This window comes from Micropterus salmoides, unplaced genomic scaffold (genome assembly GCF_014851395.1).
Source record: "Micropterus salmoides isolate LMB-PRFRI ecotype aquatic unplaced genomic scaffold, ASM1485139v1 Ms_hic_scaffold_17, whole genome shotgun sequence".
Taxonomy (NCBI): Eukaryota; Metazoa; Chordata; class Actinopteri; order Centrarchiformes; family Centrarchidae; genus Micropterus; species Micropterus salmoides.
In genome coordinates this window covers 10,060,706-10,083,349 of record NW_024040817.1, presented here as the reverse complement: position 1 = coordinate 10,083,349, position 22,644 = coordinate 10,060,706, and the positions used below count along the sequence as shown (strand labels likewise).

The window sequence follows — 22,644 nt, the reverse complement described above, 5'->3', positions numbered from 1 at the left end:
ACATAATCTGATGGGTAACAGATGTTTTGTGTCGCACTTGTAACGTCACTTCCTCCATTTCGACTGTAAACTATAAAAGCTAGCTTCACTGTGCGTAGCTAATGTTTTGTAGAAACCGGCGTCTCCCTGAAACTGATGTGCTCATCGGTGCTCATGTGACTTGTTTTTCTCTCGTAGAAAAATGTTATGTCCGTTCAGTACAACACACCAGGCTGTCTTAACCAAGAGTATTTTGTTGTTTGAACCCCTTCTCAAGGTAAGCTGTAACTTTATTTGAAGAACGTTATAGCAAGGTTAGTTCACTAACTAGCTAACGTTATGAGTAATACTTAAAACCTAACTTAGCTAGAATTCAAGTTACCTTTCCAAGTCCTGTGTGGTCTTATGCTAACATTCGGTGACATGTTGGTTTATTTTATTGTTTTCTTCTTATGTATCTGTACATGTCTGAAACTTGTCACATAACAGACCCTATTACATTCTCAGATAATTTAAGATTTTAACTAGCTTAAAATTAACCTGAACTGTTAATCAAATCGCATTATGGCTTTCTGCAATTTTCAAATCGCAGGAGGTGTAATATTTGTTAAAAACAAACTATGTGTCAAAATACAATTTTTTAAATTGAATAATGAGGTGCTGCAGAGATTTCCTCGTCTGCACATCATATTCTAGAGGCTTAAGGAAACATCTATATTTGGTACAGATCCTTGCAAAAAAATCACTGTAATCATTTAAATGTTTTTCAGTGAAGATGAGAATAATTATGCAATTCATATTGCAGTCAAAATGTTTCCTTTCATTATAAATGGAATACTATGTTTTTTTTCTTCATGCTGTTTGTTTGACAAAATAACATATTTAAAAACATTACTTTGGGCTGTGGTAACTTGTGATGGCACTTCACCTCATCTTTGACCTTTTTTAAATAACAGGAAGCAGAAACCGGCAATAAAATGTCATGATGCATTAATTGTTTCAGAAAGGAGAAGTGAATTGGACTGTTTTTCTGAGCATCTCATGATGGGCTCACAAACGTATAGTTGCACAGACACACTTGCAGACATGGATCACATGGTATGGCAAATGGTCTATTCTTTGTCATGCATACAAACCTTTTAAATGTATTGACATGGATGCCACATAGCACAATAGTTAGGGATTGCCTCATGTGTTACAAATAACATGATATGTCACGCTCTTCAGGAAGGTCACACCACAGTTTGGGGCCCTAACAGCAAGGTTAATTACCAGTAGTCTTAGGAATAGTCTCTGGGACCATCAGGAATGCCTTGCTTGAGGAATGCACATGCTCATGTGTTAAATGGTCAGAAGTTTACTCAGGAGCCAGGTACAAATGTATTTTTCAAAGTGCTGGCTTTTACCCACACCTTCTCACATATTTCCATACTATTTTTATTATTATTTTATTATTATTATTTTTCACGTTGTCTTTTGCTTGGTGGTTCATGTTTCAAGAAGACATTTGGTTAAATGAAATCTTTTCATGCTGGACAGCTCGGAAAGATGTGTATCCAGGTGGTTTTCATTGTTGCTGAAATGTTTTTGAAGATCAAAGTTTTTACACGACAATAAAACCTCTGTGTATATTACCTTTGTATTTCTTGTTCACAGGTTCAGTAAGGTGAAGAGACAAACTCACTCAGTTTCATCTTCATCATCTTACTAACAGGCTTTGCAGTGTTGTGAATCTGAGCATCAATAACTCTTGTAAGTGTGTGTGCGCACGCTAGCTACCTATCTTTGTGGCGACCAAAATGCTGGACCCCACAAGTATAAAGGGCGGTTTGAGGGATAAGATTTGGTTTTAGGGTTCAGGTTATAATTGGGTTAAAGTTAGAATAAGGGTCCAGGGATGCATTTTTTTCAGCGAGATGTCCCCACCAACAAAGTAGGTCCAGAAGGTTTTGTAAAAACCTGCTTGCTAATGTGTTTTTTAATTAAAATCTGCTGATGTGTCACCTGACTTGTCTTCTGATATTTTCTTGCTTGTCACATGTTTGTCTCACATCCCCCATGTGTGTCTCTGTTTGTGTGTGCCTGGCTTATAATTACTATTTCTGCCTGTCCAGCAGGTTTCCTGACACCATGGCTGAGTGACATCATTTTACTGACTTAGTATTTCCTGGCCAGCCGAGTACCATGCCGCTACCAAATGGCTACTCCATCAACTCAGCTGCTTCGCACGAGAGTGAGGACAGGGAACCTCTCATTAAGAATGATGCAGGTGTGTTTCACTTTGTAGCTGGTAAAAGGTATTCAATTAAGATTTTGGACTTGCTGCATGCCAGATTTCTCCAAACAATTTCCATATTCATTCATTTGTATTTATATTTAAGACTCACTGATATTTTTATAATCAGTGAATCTGCTTATTTTAATTGTATAAACTCAGGAAAACTATGAAAGTTCTTCACCAACAGGCAGATTTTTAGTCTAAAACCTAAAAACATTATTCATTAACGTCATTGTTTGGATTTTGTACTTAAAAAAAAAAAAAAAGGAAAAAAAAGACCATCAATTATCAAAATAGCTGACGATTGTCTATCAACTAACAGATTGATCAGCTAAGCATTGCAGCTGTGTATATCTTTAACATAACCTCTGATGCAAACAAAGACATTCTCACTGCCAACATGACATCAAACATTAATTATGCTTAAATTACCTGAGAACTTGCATATGCAGCAAATTAATCTTATTCCTTCATTGTTTTCCTTTTCTGCTTACTTAATTTTGTACAATGTGCATTTTCTGCAATTCTCCTACAGTTTTGCCTCATTTCGATGTTTTTCTGTATTGTTGGATGTAATTATGAACATAAAGACACAACAAAGGTAGTATTTGTAGTAATACTACCTTACTGTGTTATTTTGTACTTTAGCTCCATGGTTAGAGAACTGTCACAGGTGTGTGTCTCTCTGGTTTATTTAACGGTCTATGTAGTTGTAGCAGTCATATACACGAGCACCTTAATGGTTAGAGATCATCTGTTACGGAAGATCTTAATGAGGTAGCTGACGATCAGATGGCTACAGCTAAACTGATGGTGCAGTGAAATCACATGCTACATCAAATATCTGCTGCATGGATTGCAATTTTACATGCATAATTAAATGTTTGTGCCATTTCCAAATTTATTTAGATTTTAAATGCGCATTAAGCAGTTAAAATGTAAATGGTTTTGGGTTGTTTTTTTTTTTTATTGCACAACTTCACCAGCTTCCATTGTGCATGCAAAGGGTCAAAACTGCACTGGTAGTATAAAGGGCAGCTTTAATGTCAGACCAACAGTTTAAGCTTTTGAATCTGATTAAGTACTTAATTGGGCCTGTATAGTCAGTTATATCAGGAATACATTTACACTTTTTTTTTTTTTTTTGGTAATGTACTATATAGATGGATGAATACTGATTGTGCATTACATTTCAGATGTTACTGTAGATGAGTTGATTGCAAATAATATTAGCTAACATTAATTGTCCCAAGCTTTTGTCTGAATGTGATTAAATTTTATTTTTATATATTATATACCAATTAATGCAACTATAGCTTGGGCTTTTTAAACAAGAGGGTGAAACATAGCTGAACATTGAGAGTAAGAGAGTGAAGTTGGATATCATTCAAAATTTAAAACAATCATGTACCAAGTGGTAATTTTGTACGTCATTTGTCTAATCAATCTTTGTCACGAACATCAACTTTTCAAACAGCTGTGTTTTCTAATTTGTGTCAATGTGTTTTAAAATTTATTTTTAGCTTAGAATAAATTTCTCAACCCATAAACTAATTTTAAGTTTGTGAAAATAACCAAATAGATGGTTTTCACAATGCTCCCAAACCAGACTACATGTAAATATCATTGCATTCTCTGTAAACAGTGCCTCCCCAGTGCTGCTCGGCTCGCCTCAACCTGGCCGTCCTGATGTTCTTTGGCTTCACTGTTGTCTACGGCCTTCGTGTGAACCTCAGTGTTGCATTGGTAGCCATGGTGAATACCACTGACCCCAAACCAGCCCAGAACACTTCTGTCATTCATGCATGTCCACTGCCACCAGGGATGGAAAACACCAGTGATACTTTCCAACAACCTGAGGGGGTAATCATTTTTTTCCTTACGCTATTTCTTAAACATATTACAACACGTGTGTAGTTTAAAACAAAACATTAAGATAAGCTGTTGTTGAGAGGAAATCCAGGTGTTGCAGCAGCACTATAACAGAAATAAGTACACAAATACAGAGAAGTTAACAATAAATAAAAGTATATAAAATAAGAATATAAAACTACAAACAAGCACATTTCTCAAGAAATTTAGAGTGTATATCCCAGCAACCAGTTTTTCTGATTCTGGGTGTCAACAAGGAATACCTGAAGCACTATGGGTAATAGTATTTGTGGCTGTGATGGTCCTACTACGTCAGGCAGTGGTATGAGTGCTGGTATCACCAGTACAAGTGTTAATAGCAATAGCTGTATCATATAGGTGTCAAATTAAATTTCTGTGGTAAAATCTTAATTTTCTGAGATGCAGATTGAGATTTTACAGCAGTACAAGGACGGAAATGAGTACAGAAAAATATAAATAAAAAGGTAAAAAATAATTATATGTATAGACTTATACAATAGAACTATACTGGTGAATTGGTGCATGAGAACATCTTGGCAGGTTTGGAGACTCGTCTTTGCCACTATCAAAACAGACAAACTTTATTCAAAATATTAAACTAAACAACAACCATAAATTCTTCCTCCTCTCCGTCCTCTTGTCTCAGACCCCGCAGTACCCGTGGGACTCGGAGACTCAGGGCTGGCTGCTGGGAGCCTTCTTCTTCGGCTACCTGTGCACACAGATCCCAGGGGGCTACCTGTCCGGTCACTACGGGGGGAAGTTGTTCCTGGGTTTGGGTGTCCTGGGTACGGCTGTCCTCACCCTGCTCACCCCTCTGGCTGCCCAGCAGGGGTCCTACTGGCTGTTTGCACTACGAGCATTGGAGGGCTTTGGAGAGGTACTAGTGTTCAGCAGGACACTGCTCTCTGTGTGTGTGTGTGTGTGTGTGTGTGTGTGTGTGTTCACTTAGCTGACGCTTTTATCCAAAGCGACCTACAATTGCTATACATCTCAAAGGTCGCACGCCTCTGGCGCAACAAGGAGTTAAGTGTCTTGCTCAGGGACACAATGGTCACAGTAGGGGATTGAGCCCTGGTCTCACACCAAAGGCAGGCGTCTTAGCCATTGCGCCACCACCACAATACAGTAGAGCTGCAACTTACTATTTGCATGATTAATTATTTGGTCCATTTTACTTGTCAACTCAACAGGAATGAGTTTTTGATTCTTAAAATAGTTGCCAATTAATTTAGTCAATCAACAAATAAATGAATAATTTCAGCTCTATTTTACATCCCAGAAGTAGTATCGTAGAAGAAAGATTTCAAACCTTGGATTGCCTCTATGTTTTATCTCCAGGGTGTGACGTTCCCAGCCATGATGGCGATGTGGGCTCGATGGGCACCTCCTCTGGAGCGCTCTCGCCTAATGACCCTCTCAGGATGTGGGGGCAACTTTGGGGCCTTTGTGGCTCTACCGCTCACCGGCTACATCTGCCAAACCTTGGGCTGGCCCGCTGTTTTCTACCTCTGTGGTGAGTTAGGTGAAACGCGCGCACACACATACTCTTATAGATCATGGCATACCTTAGTCTGTCACTGGGAAGATGCCAGGCCGATGCATGCTGCCACAATGGTGAGCAGGAGGTGCACAATTAAAATTTTAAACATTCCTCCTAGGAGACTAATACAAACACTGTCCCCCCTGGACTCATACCTTTCATTATCTTTTAATTATCTGATCCATAACTGCACCACAACTTATACTTGCACTTAATTTTGCAGTATGTGCACTATAATGATGATAACTGTTACTTAAAAGGCACTTATCATTGCTTTCCAATAAAAGTGCGTTTTAAAAAGACTTCAAAGAACCGACTTAGACAGCCTAACTTCCTCGGGCAAATCATTCCAGCGCCTCGGGGCCCTGACTGCAAAAGCTCTGTCCCCCTGTAACTTTCAGCCTGGACTCCAGACACAGGACACCCCAGCTCTGAGATTCAAAACTACAAAAAGGATTATAATTAAATAAAAAATCCAAACTATAATCTGGAGCCAGGTCATAGAGACCCTTAAAAGCAATCCTAAAACAAACGGGGAGCTAATGTAAGGAGGCTAAAACAGGTGTCATGTGATTGTACCTCTTGCTTCTGGTGTAAAGCCGGGCAGTTGAGTTCTGAACAGTCTGTAGTTGTTTCAAAGATTTTTGATTTAAGACAACAGGATTTTACTTGACTACCACAGCATTACACATGTATAGCAAACTATTTTAAGATATTCTGATAAGTATTGTATTTTCTCTGCTTCTCTTCCAGGGAGTGCTGGTTGCCTCTGGGCATTCTTTTGGTTTATCTTTGTATCTGATGACCCTCGTACCCATCGTCGAATCAGCAAAGAGGAGAGAGATTACATCATAAACTCCATTGGCTCTCAGGTGCACATAAAACATTTACAAACACCTTATGACATTTTCTGTATTGCTGGTCAAAAAACATTAGGTAGTTGTGATTTCCAAAGAACGAGAGGACCCAGAAGAAGATAAAAATCATTGTAGCAAATAGCTTCTTAGTAATTTGTGTGAATGAGATGGTCTGCTTTTGTGCCACTCCTTGTCGTTGCCAAGATAGAAAAGTCTGGCGTAGTACAGCTTAAAATCTTGGATATAAATACATAAAACAAATACTAATTTGTGGAAAGTTTCCCTGTACTGTCATTGTTATGGAAGCTCCATACCAAACACTCTAGTCCAGCTATAGGTCAGCAAGGGAGTTTGGGATGTATTGAAACTGAGATGTCTCTCCCACCAAAAGTGAATATTGGGGAGTTTTACCTCTTGCTGTTTAGTAACTTCCTGTTTCCATTTCGTATATTGTTCTGTATTTGTGACTTTCTCTTCCCCTCAGCTGCTGGTCTGTTTTGTTAAGAACAAAAGTATGTAACAGAATTGGCTTTTCTTGAACTTAAAATTTAACAAAAAGCTTATGAACATTCATCACACAGGAATGTACAAAATGCCAAAAATATCAACAGCTTATCAGTAAAGATCATACTTTGTGAGTTGCATATGGGTATATGAGTGTAAAATTACACTCATATACCCATATGCAACTCACAAACGTGTACATTCTCATTAACGCGTGAAACCTGTTCAAATCTGTAATAAAGTTATTGTATCATAAATAATGATTTCTCCTTGTATGGGCTTTTTTTGTCATTTATGTAGTATTTTTCTAAAGATTTTATCATTAATCTGAACTGAATCTGCAGGGTACAGGTCATGGCTGGTTCGTGCCTGTGCTCTCCATGCTGCTGTCGGCCCCTCTGTGGGCCATCATCGTCACCCAGATGTGCTCAAACTGGTCCTACTACACCCTGCTCACCTCCCTGCCCACCTACATGAATAACATCATGCACTTTGACATCCAGTCGGTGAGTTTCGATTTATTTGTTCCTCTGTTTTCTATGTGAAAAATGATCATTAAAAGCAGACCGTAATCATAAATTCATTGCTGAATTGCCTCCTTCAGTTTCAGGGTCCTGGTATTGTGCGAGTTGACTCACTGTCTGTACTTGCTGGGAACAGAACAGAGGCCTCTAATGTTTTTAGTAACAGCTTATAATACTCCAGATGCTTAGGGAGTTGGGTTGTCGTTCGGTGAGAACACATATGAAGAATCATTTTCATTTGCTTCAGTGTTTACCACTTTAGCCTACTTTTATCTCATGTGATTGAAGAACAGTAGCATTGTTCCAAAAGTAAAAACTGAGAAAAATTTAGCAGCTTTTGTAAAATGGGACTTAATCTTTATTTACATCTGTCCATGTGTTTCAGGTTCATGTAGGTGAGTGGTAGAACAGACTAAAATTATTGATATGATAAAATGACTTGCTGTTTTAAACTATCTGCTTTCCTTGTGAAGGTGTTGTGTAATGAACTAGGAACGAAACATTGTATTTGTGGTTCCTTACCTGAAAATTTTCCAACAGTGACATTAAGGTATTTTAAAGTATAAATCAGCAGTGCATATAATGTGAACTACAATCACATTCAATTTTAAATAATTCTAGCTAATATCAGCAGCACTGGGAAAAAATAATCTTATTTGCTTTAAACCGATAAATCGGTAACCTTTTTAAAGTGCAGTTATGTAGTTTCTGTGAACAGAGCCCGGCTAGCTGTTTCCTCTTCAGCTAGCCAGCTGCCGGCTGTAGGTTTATATCTCATACATAGACATGAGAATGCTGCCCATCTATCATTTGAAAGACATGACAAGGCAAGCATGTTTTCCCAAGTGTTGAACTTTTTCTTTGAACTTCTCTATGGTGATAAATGATTTTGTTGTCTGTTTTCTCATCACATATATGCTGTTTATGAACAGGACACTGTAATGTTTACTTACATCTCTCAAAACTCGACAAGCAACCGCCAGTCATCAAATCCTTCACTGAATATACAATAACTGAAGAAATCTGTGTCCAGAATGGTTTGCTCTCCGCTCTGCCGTACCTCGGTGCTTGGTTGGTCTCGACGCTGTCTGGTGTCCTAGCAGACTACCTCATTGAGAGGAAGGTGTTCAGCGTCACCGTTGTACGCAAACTGTTTACACTCGCAGGTAAGGGAGCTTTTACACTCAGATCCTCTTTGTGTACTGTGTCACATTTACGTACATGTGGATGCATCCTTGCGTACAACTTTTGCATGCATGATTGCTCTTGTGTCTGGATGAGCCTCACAGGAGAGGGGATACACAGGATTCAGTATTAATATAGTAGAAGGTGAAGGCACTCAGAGGGGAGGAAGAAGTACTCTGATATTTTATTGAAGTGAAAGTAGAGATACCACAGTGTAGAAATAGCCTGTTACAGTTAAAAGTCCTGCGTTCAAGTCTTTCACTTAAATAAAAGTAAACAAGTAAACCCCCCCAAGTATTTTTTGACAGGAATATTGTAGGTTTTGGAGGTTACTACATTTATCTACTGTAGTGGCCAGAAGTAAAACATGTAAACTTATATTTAATGCTTAGCCATGGATGGAGTAGTTAAGACTTTTAGTCATATCAATAATTTAACCTTCTGAAAGATAAAATGCTTTTTTTAAATTTTTTTATTATTTACTCCAAACATGAAGGCAAGTTAACATTTAAATTGCTGTCCTTCTTCAGACTAGTAACTTAAAAGCAGGCCAGAGACAGAATAAAGTTATTCATTAGCAACAACAGTACTTTGGCACAGAGTGGGTGGCAGGTGAGTGGAGCTGGTTTTGGATTAGAAACCCTGGGCTGATGCTGCGTTCCAGGCCAATGGGATATTTCTGACCTCCAACTAGAAAAAAGTACCAGCGCCACTTGAAGTCGGATTTCCTACTTGTGAACTTGGAGAAAACATATGTACCCCGACTTCATGAGTAGCAGCCGAATGACGTCACTCGATAATGGCGGCTTCCATGGAAGCACACATTGTAAATGGTAAACCATAAACGAAAAGGCAAAGTTAAGTATTACATTAGTGTGTGTGTGTGTGTGTGTGTGTGTGTGTACTAGTATCAAATGGTGAAACTCATTCTGCATGTAAATTGATGTAGAAATATATTGTCAGTGTTATTAGGTAGCTGGATAAAGTCATCTTCTCTACCCAAAAGTTATTCAGGAAAATGTTAAAAATGCTCAGAAATGTGGAAATATAGCTTCAACTTTTGCTGACTTTTGAGGATGACCAACTGATGTAGATACAGTTAACGAGTGACTTATATTATCACTTGGTGGTAATTAAAAGAATGGCCATTTTATTAAAAACAAGTGCGCTGCTGAGGGTTTAACTGTGCAGAAACTTAAGTTTGTCATAGTCAGCCATGTTTACATTTAGCATCATGCACCTGAAACACTTTGAGGTTGGAAGTCTGATATTTCAACTTGAAAATTTTCCCGTTCCGACCAGTCTGGAACACGACATGAGTGTGGCAGACAAGCAAGTCAGGCTGGTGACTCAGGAAGCGCTCCAGTGGAGTGCCAACTGGCAGAGTGAGCTGGGTTTTTCCCGTGGTTTGGTGCGAGCGTTTCCTGCAGACCTGGAGATTCCAGTGAGTGTTGCAGACGGGTCTAACATCCAGCAGGCTGGTGTGCGAGCACACTGACAACAGTTCAGCAGGGACTTGAAGGCTGGTCTGATCTTAAGTAGGCTAAGGTGATTTGGCAAGGGGAGGTGATGAAGCAGTGGATAAGACGTGCTGTTGGTGTGGGAGATGCACATTTGATTCCAAATATGACACAACAATCCACCGTGTCCCTGAGCAAGACGCCTAACCCCTAGTTGCTCCAGAGGCATGCGACCTCTGACATAAATGTCAATTGTAAGTCCCATTGGATAAAAGCACCAGCTAGATGAGTAACAGGTGTATGAGTGGTGATTGTAGTCAGGTGACTAAGCAACAGAGGAAGTCCAAGGACACGCCCACTGTCTACCTGCTGAGCATGAGGAAGGTGAACACAACAGATAAAAACCTGTGTCCGACTTTCACCAGCGCTGCAAAACGTCACAATGTCACATGACATTAAAACCTCACAGGAGCAAGGCGGCTGCAGGCGCCAAGTCCGGCGGCCGCAGTTGCTTTTCTCCTGATCTCGCTGCATTTTTCTTTGCAAATGCCGTGAGATCAGTCATTGATCTCGGCTCACAGTAAGCTCATGCAGGTAGAATGTGTCCGACTTGACAGATCCCTGCAGCTTACATTAGACTATCAAGTCGGCGGAAGTCAGCCGCAGTCATCTCAACCGCACCTTCTGGTTTTGAATGGAGTAATGCTGCCCTCATCTGGTGTGGATTCAGTTTGTTGTATTGAAAAGACACACATCCAAATATAACCTCCAGTGAAAAGAAGAAATCTCATGGCAGTCAAAGGTTTTTATGTCTTAGTGTTACAAATATTGAGACGCACAGTGTACCGGGATTTCCTTTTTTGAAACGTCTCCACCCTTCTGCCTCCTCTCTGCAGGTCTGTTGCCATGTGCAGCTTTCCTCGTGGCTGTGAGTTACGCCGGCTGTAGCCACATCCCCGCCGTCACCTTCCTCACACTCTCCACAACCATAGGAGGCTTCAGTGCCTCTGGAGTCTTCATCAACCAAATAGACATCGCTCCTCGGTGGGTGTTAACCGTCCACACCCTTTGTCTACTCACAAATACAGCCTTTTTCAGGATTAGATCCTGCATGTGGCCATTTCAATTTCCCAGAAGCTAATACTTTACTCACTTTTCCCCTCCTTTCACTGTATTTTTAAAGAAACCATGAAGAATATTTTCTTTCTCACACCTGTAGGTATGCAGGATTCCTTCTGGGAATCACCAACACATTTGGCACCATTCCTGGAATCGTGGCACCGATAGCTACAGGATACTTTACTGGGGATGTAAGTATCGAAAAATTAAAGATTCGAGTTCTGTCACATTAATTACCACTATATGTGACAAGACATTTGGAGCACTGTTTCACTTGCGTATAGCACATAATTTGTTTAACTGATATGGGCTGATATTTTTAGTTTTATGCAAGAAATAAGGTCAGTTTTGTTTTTGCCAGAGAAAAGCCTGTGAAAAATTTTAAAGTGGAGTTAATTATGAGAAGGAAGATATCAAATTACACTAATCCACAAAATGACAATAAGACTAACATTTAAAAGACATTTCTATTTTGGTCCTGGATGTGGATTGTAAAGATGCGGGAGTTGACATGGCAACATAATACTACCAACCAAAACAATAAATAACAATTAGTTAGAGAAGCACTCAAGTCACACTGCAAAGAATATTTCTAAGAACTGTACACAAATTATAATAAATAAATTTCCAAAAAGACATAATTTGACCTTCTTTTTAAAATAGTGTTTTTTTTTTTTTTTCCATAAGCACAAGTAAACTCTGATCCCAATTCCTGGCATCACAGACCATAAATGAACAAGAACCCATGTTTGTATTAAACCTACCACTCGTCAGCAACACTAGCTCTGGGCTGGTGAGTTCCCCCAACTCTTGGAAGGTGTATGTAAAGATACTTGAGGTAGTGGTGTTGGTGGTTGTTGGAGGATTATTATTCCGCAACGAGATGTGAGCATTAGCCCTCGGGTTCAAATGCAACAACCTGATCTGTAATTCATCTTAAAGCCTTTTTCCCACGAACAAAATGGTGTGGTCAGTTCAAGGTTCAGCTTTTGTCATTACACAATGTAGGATTGCACAATGACATGCAGCGGCAGCCCTCTTGGTGCTACACACAAAGTGTATAGAAAGATATTATAACATTACAGAAACATTATAATATTTAAAGTCGACACATTCAGAGTTATACCAACAAACACCATTTAGTTAGATGCACAAAAATATATACTGTACATAGAGATTCAAGTAATTCAGTACTGATTTCCTCTTCTCTGGCTGTCAGCACACCCTGGCAGGCTGGAGAAAGGTGTTCTGGGTGGCAGCCGGGATCAACGTCTTCGGCGGTCTAGTCTACACCGTATTTGGCAGCGGGAAGATCCAGCCGTGGGCCATCACAGAGGAAGAGAGAGATGCTGAGAAAAGGAGCGCGTCCATCTCCACATAGAACATAAGCATGCAGACAAATGCCTGATGTAGCACAGCTTTAGTAGTTAGCAGGGTACAAAAAGGGCACCAGCTACCAGCCAAATGCTGGTAAAATTGCTTCACTCACCAGATGAGAACATCAATCTATTTTGAGTATCATTCACTAGTCATTTGACCGGTGGAGAGAATTTAATTTTGGCCCCTGGTAGTTAGCAGTTCAGCAGTGTACAGAAAAAGGAGATTTAGAGGTTAATGTAGTATTCACACTTTAGTGTGAATACTACATTTAGCATCAAGAATCATTTCAAGTGTTTGCGGAGTTTCTATATAATATGTATGTACTTGGAGAGATTATACTCAGGCGAGCGTTTAAACAAAAAATAACTTCTTCTTTAAAGTTAAAGCTGGGGTTGGCAATTTATTTCAGAAGCTTTTTTTGGTTATTTGTTGAAATTCTCTTTACATCCTGACGGCTATCAATAAATCAAATGCTCTGACACAAATCAGGTATCTGTGGCTGTCACAGAAAATCTGGCTGGATCTTGCTAGTTTCTCCAGCATTGCCTACCCCAGCTTTTCATAGATTTTCTTAGAAATATGATTAAGTTTACCATATATTGCTACTGCTTTCATCCAAAAAGGGGTGGGGCCTGACACACGGGCAAAGTACTTGGATGTGCTGCGCTCATCCATTAGATAAACATTGTGATTGGCTGGAGACGGGGTCAGGTTGGCTGGAAATCTGAACGGGAGGGGGACCAGACTCATCTGCCAGAGCAAATAAATACAATAAAACATGAGCTTGCAGGTTCCCAGACTGAGTAAGCAGTGTTACGAGAACTGCAGATGGATGTTCACATAAAAGTAGACAATTTACACATGAATCAACATCTGCTGCATATTCACTGCCTTTACCAATCAGGAAATTGTGAATACTTTAACTCTAGTTTTGTTACTGTTGTTAAATGTCTTTGAAGCATAGTTAAATGGACAACTCTTGTAACTTTTACATTATAAACGGTGATATTTGCATTGTGTAGTACATAGACTACACATTGACTCAGGATAGACTTATTTCATGTTTTTCTAGAACTGTGAACAATATGGGACCCAATATTTAATGACTACAGAGTAGAAGTATTACCCACAGACCTTTTACTGCTGTGTTTACAAGTGTTGTGTTTTCTGACCACTTTTAAACTGTCCAGTTGGGCCAAAAGAAGCACTTTTCTACACCAAAAGCCTTGTATTTCATAACAGTGCCAATAATTTGCAAAATATTTCAAGGACATGGTTTTATCCAGTCTTTAGAACGCTATGGTTCTTTAGTTTCATCTAGAAAACCAAAGCACCTTCCACTACCAGAATATTTTGGTGGTCATGAACAATGACTTAGTCTTTGTAAGAAATGTGGATTTGCAGTGTTTGAATTGTTTGAGTTTAAATGTCTCATCAAGAAGCCTGTTTTGTTGTTCAATTACAATAATTATATAGAAAGTACAAACGATGAACTATGTATGTCAAAGTGCACTTTCACTGTGAAGATGCAATCATTTGCTTTCTCCGTGCTTAGAAAATTTGCAATGTTGCACAAATATGTAAAATGTTTATGCTCGACTTTGTATGTTGTGAAAATAAACTTTTGTTTTTAAGTAAAACAAATCTGGTGTCTGAGTGAAGTCATTTGTCGCATTTTTGTGTGTGTACCCTCAGATACCACATACCTTCACATTTTGTCATCATATCAAAAAAAATCTGTAAATCTACTCAACACAACTGTCAAAATGCTGTTTGAGGAGTTTATTCTACAGCAATGCATCATATAAGATTATCCTATGTTTGAAGTGTCTGCTGAAAAGTCAACTTTTCATGAGAAACGGAACTGTTTGCACCTTTATGATTTTCCAGCTGATCAAGGGGGTTTAAATTTATTTATCAAGATATAGGACAAATTATTATTAGCTCAAAGGGACACTTCAGATTTACTAAATTTGGAAATACAGGGTTTCATTACCTTAACACTGAGTAAATGTACATGGATTTGGGTGAAGTCACAGATTGTGTTCAGTCTAGAGTCCACTGGTATACATTCATAAACCACATGTGGAGTTTTTAACACCACAGCACCTGAATTTACTTCACTTTTTCACTGCATTTTAAACACAATTGGCTATAAATACTCCCATCATAGGGGGCTCATACTAAATTCTTCTCTGCAGCCACAAGATGGTGCAAGAAACTACATTTTAGCAGTGATCTCAAAATAGCAAATGATTATGAAAGCAAAATAACAGTAAAAAGTGAGAAACATTTTGAGTAACAATTCTTAATCAAAGCAATAGTGGGGTAATGTACTACACATGTACAGAAGAAGAAGATTTATTGCCAAATAGTGTTTCACACATATGAGGAATTTGCTTTGGTGATGAGGTGCTACACGTTGAAAATCAATCAGTTGACATAAATAAATGTAGAAATATATAAATTGAATAGACAATGCAAGTTATATGAGAATATTAAAAAGAATAAAGAAAAATAATACAACTATTTGCAGAACATGTGCATTATACTCAGTACTCATTTCAGTCAAGTCATATTTTCATAAAAGCAATCATTTGTTCCCTCTTGAGACTCCCAGTCTTCATTAATTTGTCTAAAAGTTAGTCCTTTCAGCATATTTATCTTAGATACGTTCAATGTATCTCAATAAGCTTTATAGCTTACTGAAACAGAGAAATATGCTGTATCAGACTGAAAGTTGGGTAAAGATTTCTCCATACTTGACTGTTTCATTACTTTTTATCAGTTCTCTGTGTAATTATCAATTTTAACTCTGATGTATGTCACAGTTTGCTAAAGGCGTAGCTCTTGTTACCAGGATGACGTAGAAGCTTGCATCATTTTCGAAGAATGACCCGGATGTTCTCATGATGAACCCGGTGCGGTGTTACAGAAATGATCGTCCCCCCCAAACGTCCTGTTACCATTTAATTTATACCCAATGGTTGTTGCTACTCCACGAAAACTTGATTCTGCCTCGGTCAATTTATCCCTTTTGAATACCGTTGAATTTGCCAATTAGCTGTTTCAATCCAAATTGGTGATTTTATTCGTATGTTTACGGTCAAACAGCAAACAACAGCTAGCTAACGTTAGCATTTTTATTAGCATAAGAAATTATGAACATGTGTAGCTGCGCTTTAATTTACAAATGCAGAATATCTTTATGGTGTTGATTTTTGCCCCATCAGTATGAAACCCTAAAAAGTGACCTTGATGTATTTTATTTAGGCGTTTCAAACATTATTTCTAACTTATGAAGTATATAACTGTTACAGCTGGCTAGGTCATGTTGCATTGTTTCACTGCCTTCTTCTTGATTAAGGTTTTTTTCTTTGACTGTCCTGGCAGAGCTCGGCCAAATACACACTCCACGTATGTGGATTGAATTATTTAAACACAGAAAACTCATCCTTAAAAATGTGGAGCCTTTATTCTACACATAGAAAATGAACATACCACATATTATATACTGTATAGTTCTTTTTATAAACCTTTCTTTGTTTGGTTCAAGCTAGATGACACAGTCCTAGTCAGAGGCACTTAATGGGACTGTTGTCCCACTATTTTACTACTATTTAAATTCCACAGTTAGTCCCTTACACAATTCTAAAGTCAGGAGTGTATGAATATATGAAGCAAGACTGTTGTAAAACTGGCTGCATGGGAACTGAACTGTTTTTTTCAACAGAACATTGTTGAGCCAGGATTATGTATCACTTGGGTCCCTGTGGAATATATATATGTACATAAAGTGATTATGAACAATACCAATACAGTGTAAATATACCATCAGGGATATATGTTCCCTTATTTTAATGTACATTGTGAAGTATATCTCAGTAAAGTTTTATTGCATGGACGTTCATTTTCTAGTGACAGTTGATTTATTTTGTACTTGATTGTCCTCTCTGTTTTTGCCTTATCACACACCTGCATATAAGTGAAAAGAACTGATAACATTCATAAGTCATATGGCTTATAAAATATTGAAGCAGAAACCTCACCTCTTCTGAGCCACTTAAAATATATTACATTTTGTCAATCATATTTTAAACTGGTTGCAAGGTTCATGAAAAATACTCAAAAACTAAAGTCAAGTTTATTTGTTTTGTCCAATATCAAATACTATATTTTAAAAGAATTTACAGATAAGCTACATTACAGATCCACCCCAAGGAATATGGGTAAAAAAAACTTTGAAAGAAGCAATTCAAAGAGAGCTCTCCACTCCTAGGCTGGCTCGGGGGTGCAAACAGAGCCAGAGGTGTGTGAATGAAATTTCCTGCAGCCCCTAAAGTAGAAGCTAAATGTTTAATCGAGTGGCCACCTACCCTTGAGGCTATGATATGCATGTGACACTCAGGGTGTGTTAACAAATGCAGACAGTAGCCTGAACACCAAAAGGGAATACTTTGTTTGCAAGTGTGAACCTGGGTGTGTTTTCAAGTGTGAAGCGTGGGGGAGTATGTGGCCAGCAGGAGATGTGGAACTGGCAATGTGTTGCAAATGTGCTTTATTTGCATCAACTGTTCCCTCTGGCTCAGATTTTAATTGCATACAGTGTGCTGACGTTGGTTTTAGATTGAGTTAAACTCTGCCTGTATGCACATGAATGCCAGTGCCGTGGCATTTTCTGTATGTTGGCATTGATCAGAATCTGTCAGAGCCTTTTTTTTCTGCACCCACACAAACACCAAGTCATGTTTCATAAAACTGGCAGATAAAGACGACTCTGAGGAGCCACGACTGATCTCATGCTGATGCCCACCAGAAACTATGGTTTAAACTACAACCCGTGTTTAAAGTCAATAGTATGTGGACACTTTTGTGTACTGTGCCTTAGATTAGTACTTCCCAACTATTTAAACTCATGACAACTTAAAATTATCCAATCCACTTTATTTATATAGCACAATTTAAAAAAACAACAAGGTTACCAAAGTGCTTTACAGAGATGATGTAAAATATGCTCATGATAAATAAAAACAAAACAAAACAAATAACACCAACACTGACAGCGACAACGAAGACCACAGCAGCTCTCATGGTGAATTAAAAGCCAGGGAATCAAAGTATGTTTTTAAACGAGATTTAAAGGTGTGGAGGTTGGGCGCCACTTTAATGTGAGGAGGACAGTCATTCCACAGTTTGGGGGCAACTGCTGAAAAAGAGTGATCGCCCCTGGTCTTCAGCCTGGTCCTGGGCACGTTCAGCCGCAGCTGATCAGCAGACCTCAGTGACCTTGGCGGGGTCTAAGTGTGCAGGAGCTCAGAGATGTACTGAGGTGCCAACCCATTAAGTGACTTAAAAACAAACATTAAAATCTTAAAATGTATTCTAAAATGTACAGGGAGCCAGTGGAGCGAGGCCAGAATGGGGATAATGTGTTCGTGTTTCCGGGTTCCTGTTAAAAGACGAGCAGCTGCATTCTGGACTAACTGCAGGCGTGAGAGGGAGGTTTGGTTCACACCGATGTAAAGTGCATTACAGTAGTCCAAACGGGTCGAGATAAAAGCATGAATCACATGCTCAAGAAGATCAAAAGATAAAACAGGTTTAATTTTATATAAAAGCCTCAAGTGATAAAAACTGGATTTAACCACAGTGTTTATCTGCTTGTCAAGTTTAAAATCAAAAAATTTAGAAGGACAACAAACATGCATGTTAAAATCACCAACAATTAAAACTCTGTCATATTCTGTCATGATACTGCCCAAGAAATCATTTCACACTAAACAAGCAAAGATTATATGAGTGTTATATATATACAGTAAAGCAGTGGTTTCCAAATGTTTAGGCTTGTGACCCCCTAAAATAAAGTCTGCTTGCGACTCTCTTCACCAGTTGTGTATCTAGTGATTGTGACCAGTCAAACCAAAGTGTGATTTTAATTTTCCTTTTTTTTGTTCAGATACATTTGAAAGGTTTTTGTCTCCTTTCCCATCCTTTAAATCATCTTGCAACCCCTCAGGTTAATGCTGCAGGCCCCTAGAGATGCTTCATGTGATAATGTGCTCCAAACATGTCGACATGTTTTGTCTCCCTTTCCTCTTTCAACATGTCAATGCCCCACTGCACAAACCCAGATTCTTAAACACATGGTTTCCCCAGTTTGGTGTGGAACAACTTGACTGTGTGGCACAGAGCCCGGACCTCGACCCCATCCAACACCTTTGGGATGATTTGGAATGACGACTGTTAGCCAGGACTTATCACCCAGCATCAGTGACCAATCTCAAAGCTCTTGTAACAAATGCATTGTTTGCAGGATAAGCCTCCTAAAAAGTATCATCCTGATTTCAAATCAATACATTTGACCAATTAATAGGTGGTTCATACAAAACATGACAAATATTGGACAAAAAACATTGTCATTACATTAATTTATAATCAAAAGTAAATATGTACGCTTGAATTCACATTTGAAAACAAGAAATTGCTAGTTTGAATAGAAAGATTTTATGGGTTTGATGTTTAAAGCTAAATGAGTCCAAACCCTAAAAAGGAGTGCTTTGTTTTCACGAGAACAGTGAGGAAGACTGATTAGTGTTTGAATAACTATTTTGAGGTACATGTACATATGGTATGCATAATATGTGGTTATTAGTGTTTTAATGTAAATATTTGTTGTCTGTCTTTTCAGCTATGTTTTTGCTTGCTTGCTTTCTAGTTTAGAATATTATTTATGTACATTTTTTGGCTACTTCCTATATAGGCTACATATATTTGTATGTATACACAACCTCTGAAGCGACTAGGGGTTAAGTGTCTTGCTCAGGGACACAATGGTGGACGTGTCACATTGGGGGTCTCTCACACCAAAGGCATGTGTCTTATCCACTGTCCCACCACCACCCTGTCCTAATTATCTAATTTCTTTGTGTCTGAATGCTGTTGATTTATGTCTATAATGGTCATTGGATTCATGGGTAGCAGACGAACAGGGTTGGCGAGGAAGTGATAATGTTTGTTAGCTCTTTTTATTATTTTGTATTTTCATCTATGTACACTGCCTTGGTTTATCGTGGGGGTGGACTGGGCTGGTGGGAGGGAAACAAGGTATATGGCGAGGTTAAAGAAACAGTTGTACTACATTTGGCATTGTTTGTGTCACTTCTGTAACTGTGATGGTGCTTCCCCCTTCCTTATAAAAACAATAAATAATTGATCACAAAAATATATGTATATATTACATCAAATACTACATCAAACTGGGTAATGAAGATGAACCGATGAACATTAAGAATCTCATTAATATCAGGTATGATCTATTTATCTATCTATCTATCTATCTATCTATCTATCTATCTATCTATCTATCTATCTATCTATCCATCTGAAATGGGGTTTTCACAGTCAGTAGTTAAATGTTCAGATCTCGCTTGTTGCTATAACCACCAATCGTACCAGATGACTCATCACTGACGTGCTGCCAGGAGCCGACTGTTGAATCACATTCTCCTTTTCACACACATACATACTGACACACACTCATACTTCCCCCTCTCTCCTGCCCTGAAATAAGAGCACAGCTGTTGTACTTCGCTCTGTTCAGCCGTCAGATCTTTAGACGCTTCATGAGCTGAGCTGAATGTTTGTAGACTTTAAGTGTGTTTGCAGCTGGATCTCCACTTTGGTCCAAATATCTCAGAATGTGGATTGCCAGGAAATTTTATACAGACACTCATGGTCCACAGAGGATGCATCCTACTGAGTTTGGTGATGCCACATGGATCTCAACAACTATTGGATGAATTGTCTTGAAATTTGGGGACACACATTCATTGTCCCTTTCAGGATAAATTATAATAACTTTGGTGATCCTCTCATTTTTCCTCTAGCACCATCATCAGATGAAGATTTCATTTTGTTCAACACTTTTATGGCTGCAAAAACCTGCGAAACTACATTTACATTTACTCATTTGGCAGACGCTTTTATCCAGAGCGACTTACATATGAGGAACAACATACACGTATCAATTAAGTAAGAGATCTACAAGTGACAATATATACTAGTAAGAGCAGCAATAAATACTAGTAGTAAGTTATTCGCACATATGGGATCAATGGGGTAAATACCTAGGGTAAGAGTTAAACTTATTTCATTTCCATCAGCCTCAGCGGTACTTGAAAGAAGCAAAATAAGTGCTAATTTGCAAGTGTTAGCATGCTAACACGCTAACATAAGATGGTGACCATGGTAAATGTTATCCCTGCCGGACATCAGCATATTAACATTGTCAATGGGAGCATGTTTCTAAAAGCTCTGATATATCTGATTTAGCACTTACTAATATGGAAGTATCTTTCATTTAAAATATGGGAGCAAAAGTTGTGAGATACCAAGTTAAATGGTAACCATGACGTGAAGCTTGGTTTTGTGTTTGCCAGCTGAACACTGAGCTAAAGCCACTTTCCTCTGCACACTGGTAAAACAGGTCAAATATTTCTGTGTCCGTGTGTCACCCTGAACACGTGAGTTCACCTTTGGGTCTCTGCCCAGTTTCTTTGCTCCACCTTTTGTAGGTTGGGAAACTTCTTGCTGTCACTTCCTTACTGTCTCAACCTTTTCAACTTCCTTTCTGTCTCTTTACTGCCGCATCTCTCTCAACCTGATTGACCCTAAACACAAACAAAATCAATCAGACAGGGCAAGTAGTCTCAATTTACCTACCCGAGTGGTATGTTTGAGTGATATTTGACAGTGTAATTTTATTTAAACAGGGTATTTAGACCCAGACTAAGAGCTGTCACTGTAAAATATGTTTACCTTTGTGTATGCACAACCATTCACCTCCTATGAATGCCACAACTGAGAGGAGATTACATTTAAGGGTAACTCTGGTATTTTCCAACAATGACCCTATTTTCCATGTTTTTGTGTCTATGTGACTAATGGGGACAAAACTTTTATAAATTGGTCCAGTACTGAGCGAGCGCACTGCAGTCGGCAGCAGTGAAACAGGGCTGCAATGTTATCTTTCAAATTTGTTGCTTGTTTTTGCCACTGACAGGCTCAGATTGTTATTATAAGTGTCCGACAACATTATATAAAGGATTCCTACAAAGATATAACTTTTTAAAGGTCATTTTTGTTTAACCAGAAACAGTAGCCATATTAACCAGAAACAGTAGCCATATTGCTCTTGTCAAAGGCGCCAGACTCCCTTGACAAAAATAGTCATTTTACTATTCTGCTATTCCGCTACCTTGAGCGGTTGGTTTGTGTTATTGTGTCACTTTACTGTTTTTAACCCTTTTAAACAACAAAGTCATACAATAACACAAACAAACTAACTGACTGAGGCAGGGGTAGATCAGCAACTCCCATTATCTGCGAGGAAAAATTACTGTTTTTTTCCATAGAGTCTGGTGGCTTTGACCAGAGCAATATAGTGACCATTTCTGGTTAAACAAAAAATATCTTACTTTTTAAAAAAAAAGTCTATCTCTATATGGATTGTTCCCATAGTGTTGTCAGACACTTGTTATAACAATCTGAGCCTGTCAGTGGCAAAAACAAGCACGTAGTTGATGTACTCTGACAGGTCGCAATTGCCCACAAGGATTACATTACAGCCCTGTTTCATTATGGACCAAAAAATGTTGTCCCCATTAGTTACCCTTTAATGCTTTATCTTTTTTATTTTTTATTTAATGCATCATTTTATTGATTTGTGTTTACATGGGTCAAGATGAACTTTGGCTATGTTTTGGTGCAGCAATCTTTGTCCAACATTGCATTTAACAACAACCCGCGTTTGTTCTTTGTTTTTTAACAGGGCTTAATTAGGGGTAAAATTTCAATTTTGTTACATTACAACTTTTGTTACATTAAAAAAAACATTAGAACTCCTTGATGAAGGCAAGATAGA

General features: G+C 38.5%; 1 protein-coding gene across 4 annotated transcripts; it reads left to right on the top strand.

Moving 5' to 3' along the window:
- Nucleotides 1-96: 96 nt before the first annotated feature.
- si:ch1073-513e17.1 (sialin) lies at nucleotides 97-14,366 on the top strand. Of its 4 annotated transcripts, none has more exons than XM_038724780.1 (12): nucleotides 97-256; nucleotides 1,636-1,731; nucleotides 2,097-2,248; nucleotides 3,903-4,120; nucleotides 4,797-5,030; nucleotides 5,492-5,666; nucleotides 6,447-6,565; nucleotides 7,399-7,560; nucleotides 8,612-8,744; nucleotides 11,120-11,267; nucleotides 11,443-11,533; nucleotides 12,562-14,366. In XM_038724780.1, exons 3-12 carry the CDS (start codon nucleotides 2,164-2,166, stop codon nucleotides 12,721-12,723), a joined length of 1,527 nt encoding a protein of 508 aa, XP_038580708.1. In that variant the 5' UTR covers nucleotides 97-256; nucleotides 1,636-1,731; nucleotides 2,097-2,163; the 3' UTR covers nucleotides 12,724-14,366. The 4 variants fall into 4 exon arrangements, with proteins under 4 accessions (XP_038580708.1, XP_038580707.1, XP_038580710.1 ...); XM_038724779.1 differs by having other exon boundaries at nucleotides 2,094-2,248; XM_038724782.1 differs by lacking the exon at nucleotides 1,636-1,731.
- Nucleotides 14,367-22,644: the final 8,278 nt, after the last annotated feature.

What these genes read in the sequence shown, in the direction of transcription:
- si:ch1073-513e17.1 (XM_038724782.1), top strand. Translation starts at nt 2,164, where the DNA reads ATGCCGCTACCAAATGGCTACTCCATCAACTCAGCTGCTTCGCACGAG. An exon ending in CATTGGAGGGCTTTGGAGAG is followed by an intron (nt 5,031 to 5,491) that starts GTACTAGTGTTC and finishes TTTTATCTCCAG; the next exon opens with GGTGTGACGTTCCCAGCCAT. An exon ending in CAAATAGACATCGCTCCTCG is followed by an intron (nt 11,268 to 11,442) that starts GTGGGTGTTAAC and finishes TCACACCTGTAG; the next exon opens with GTATGCAGGATTCCTTCTGG.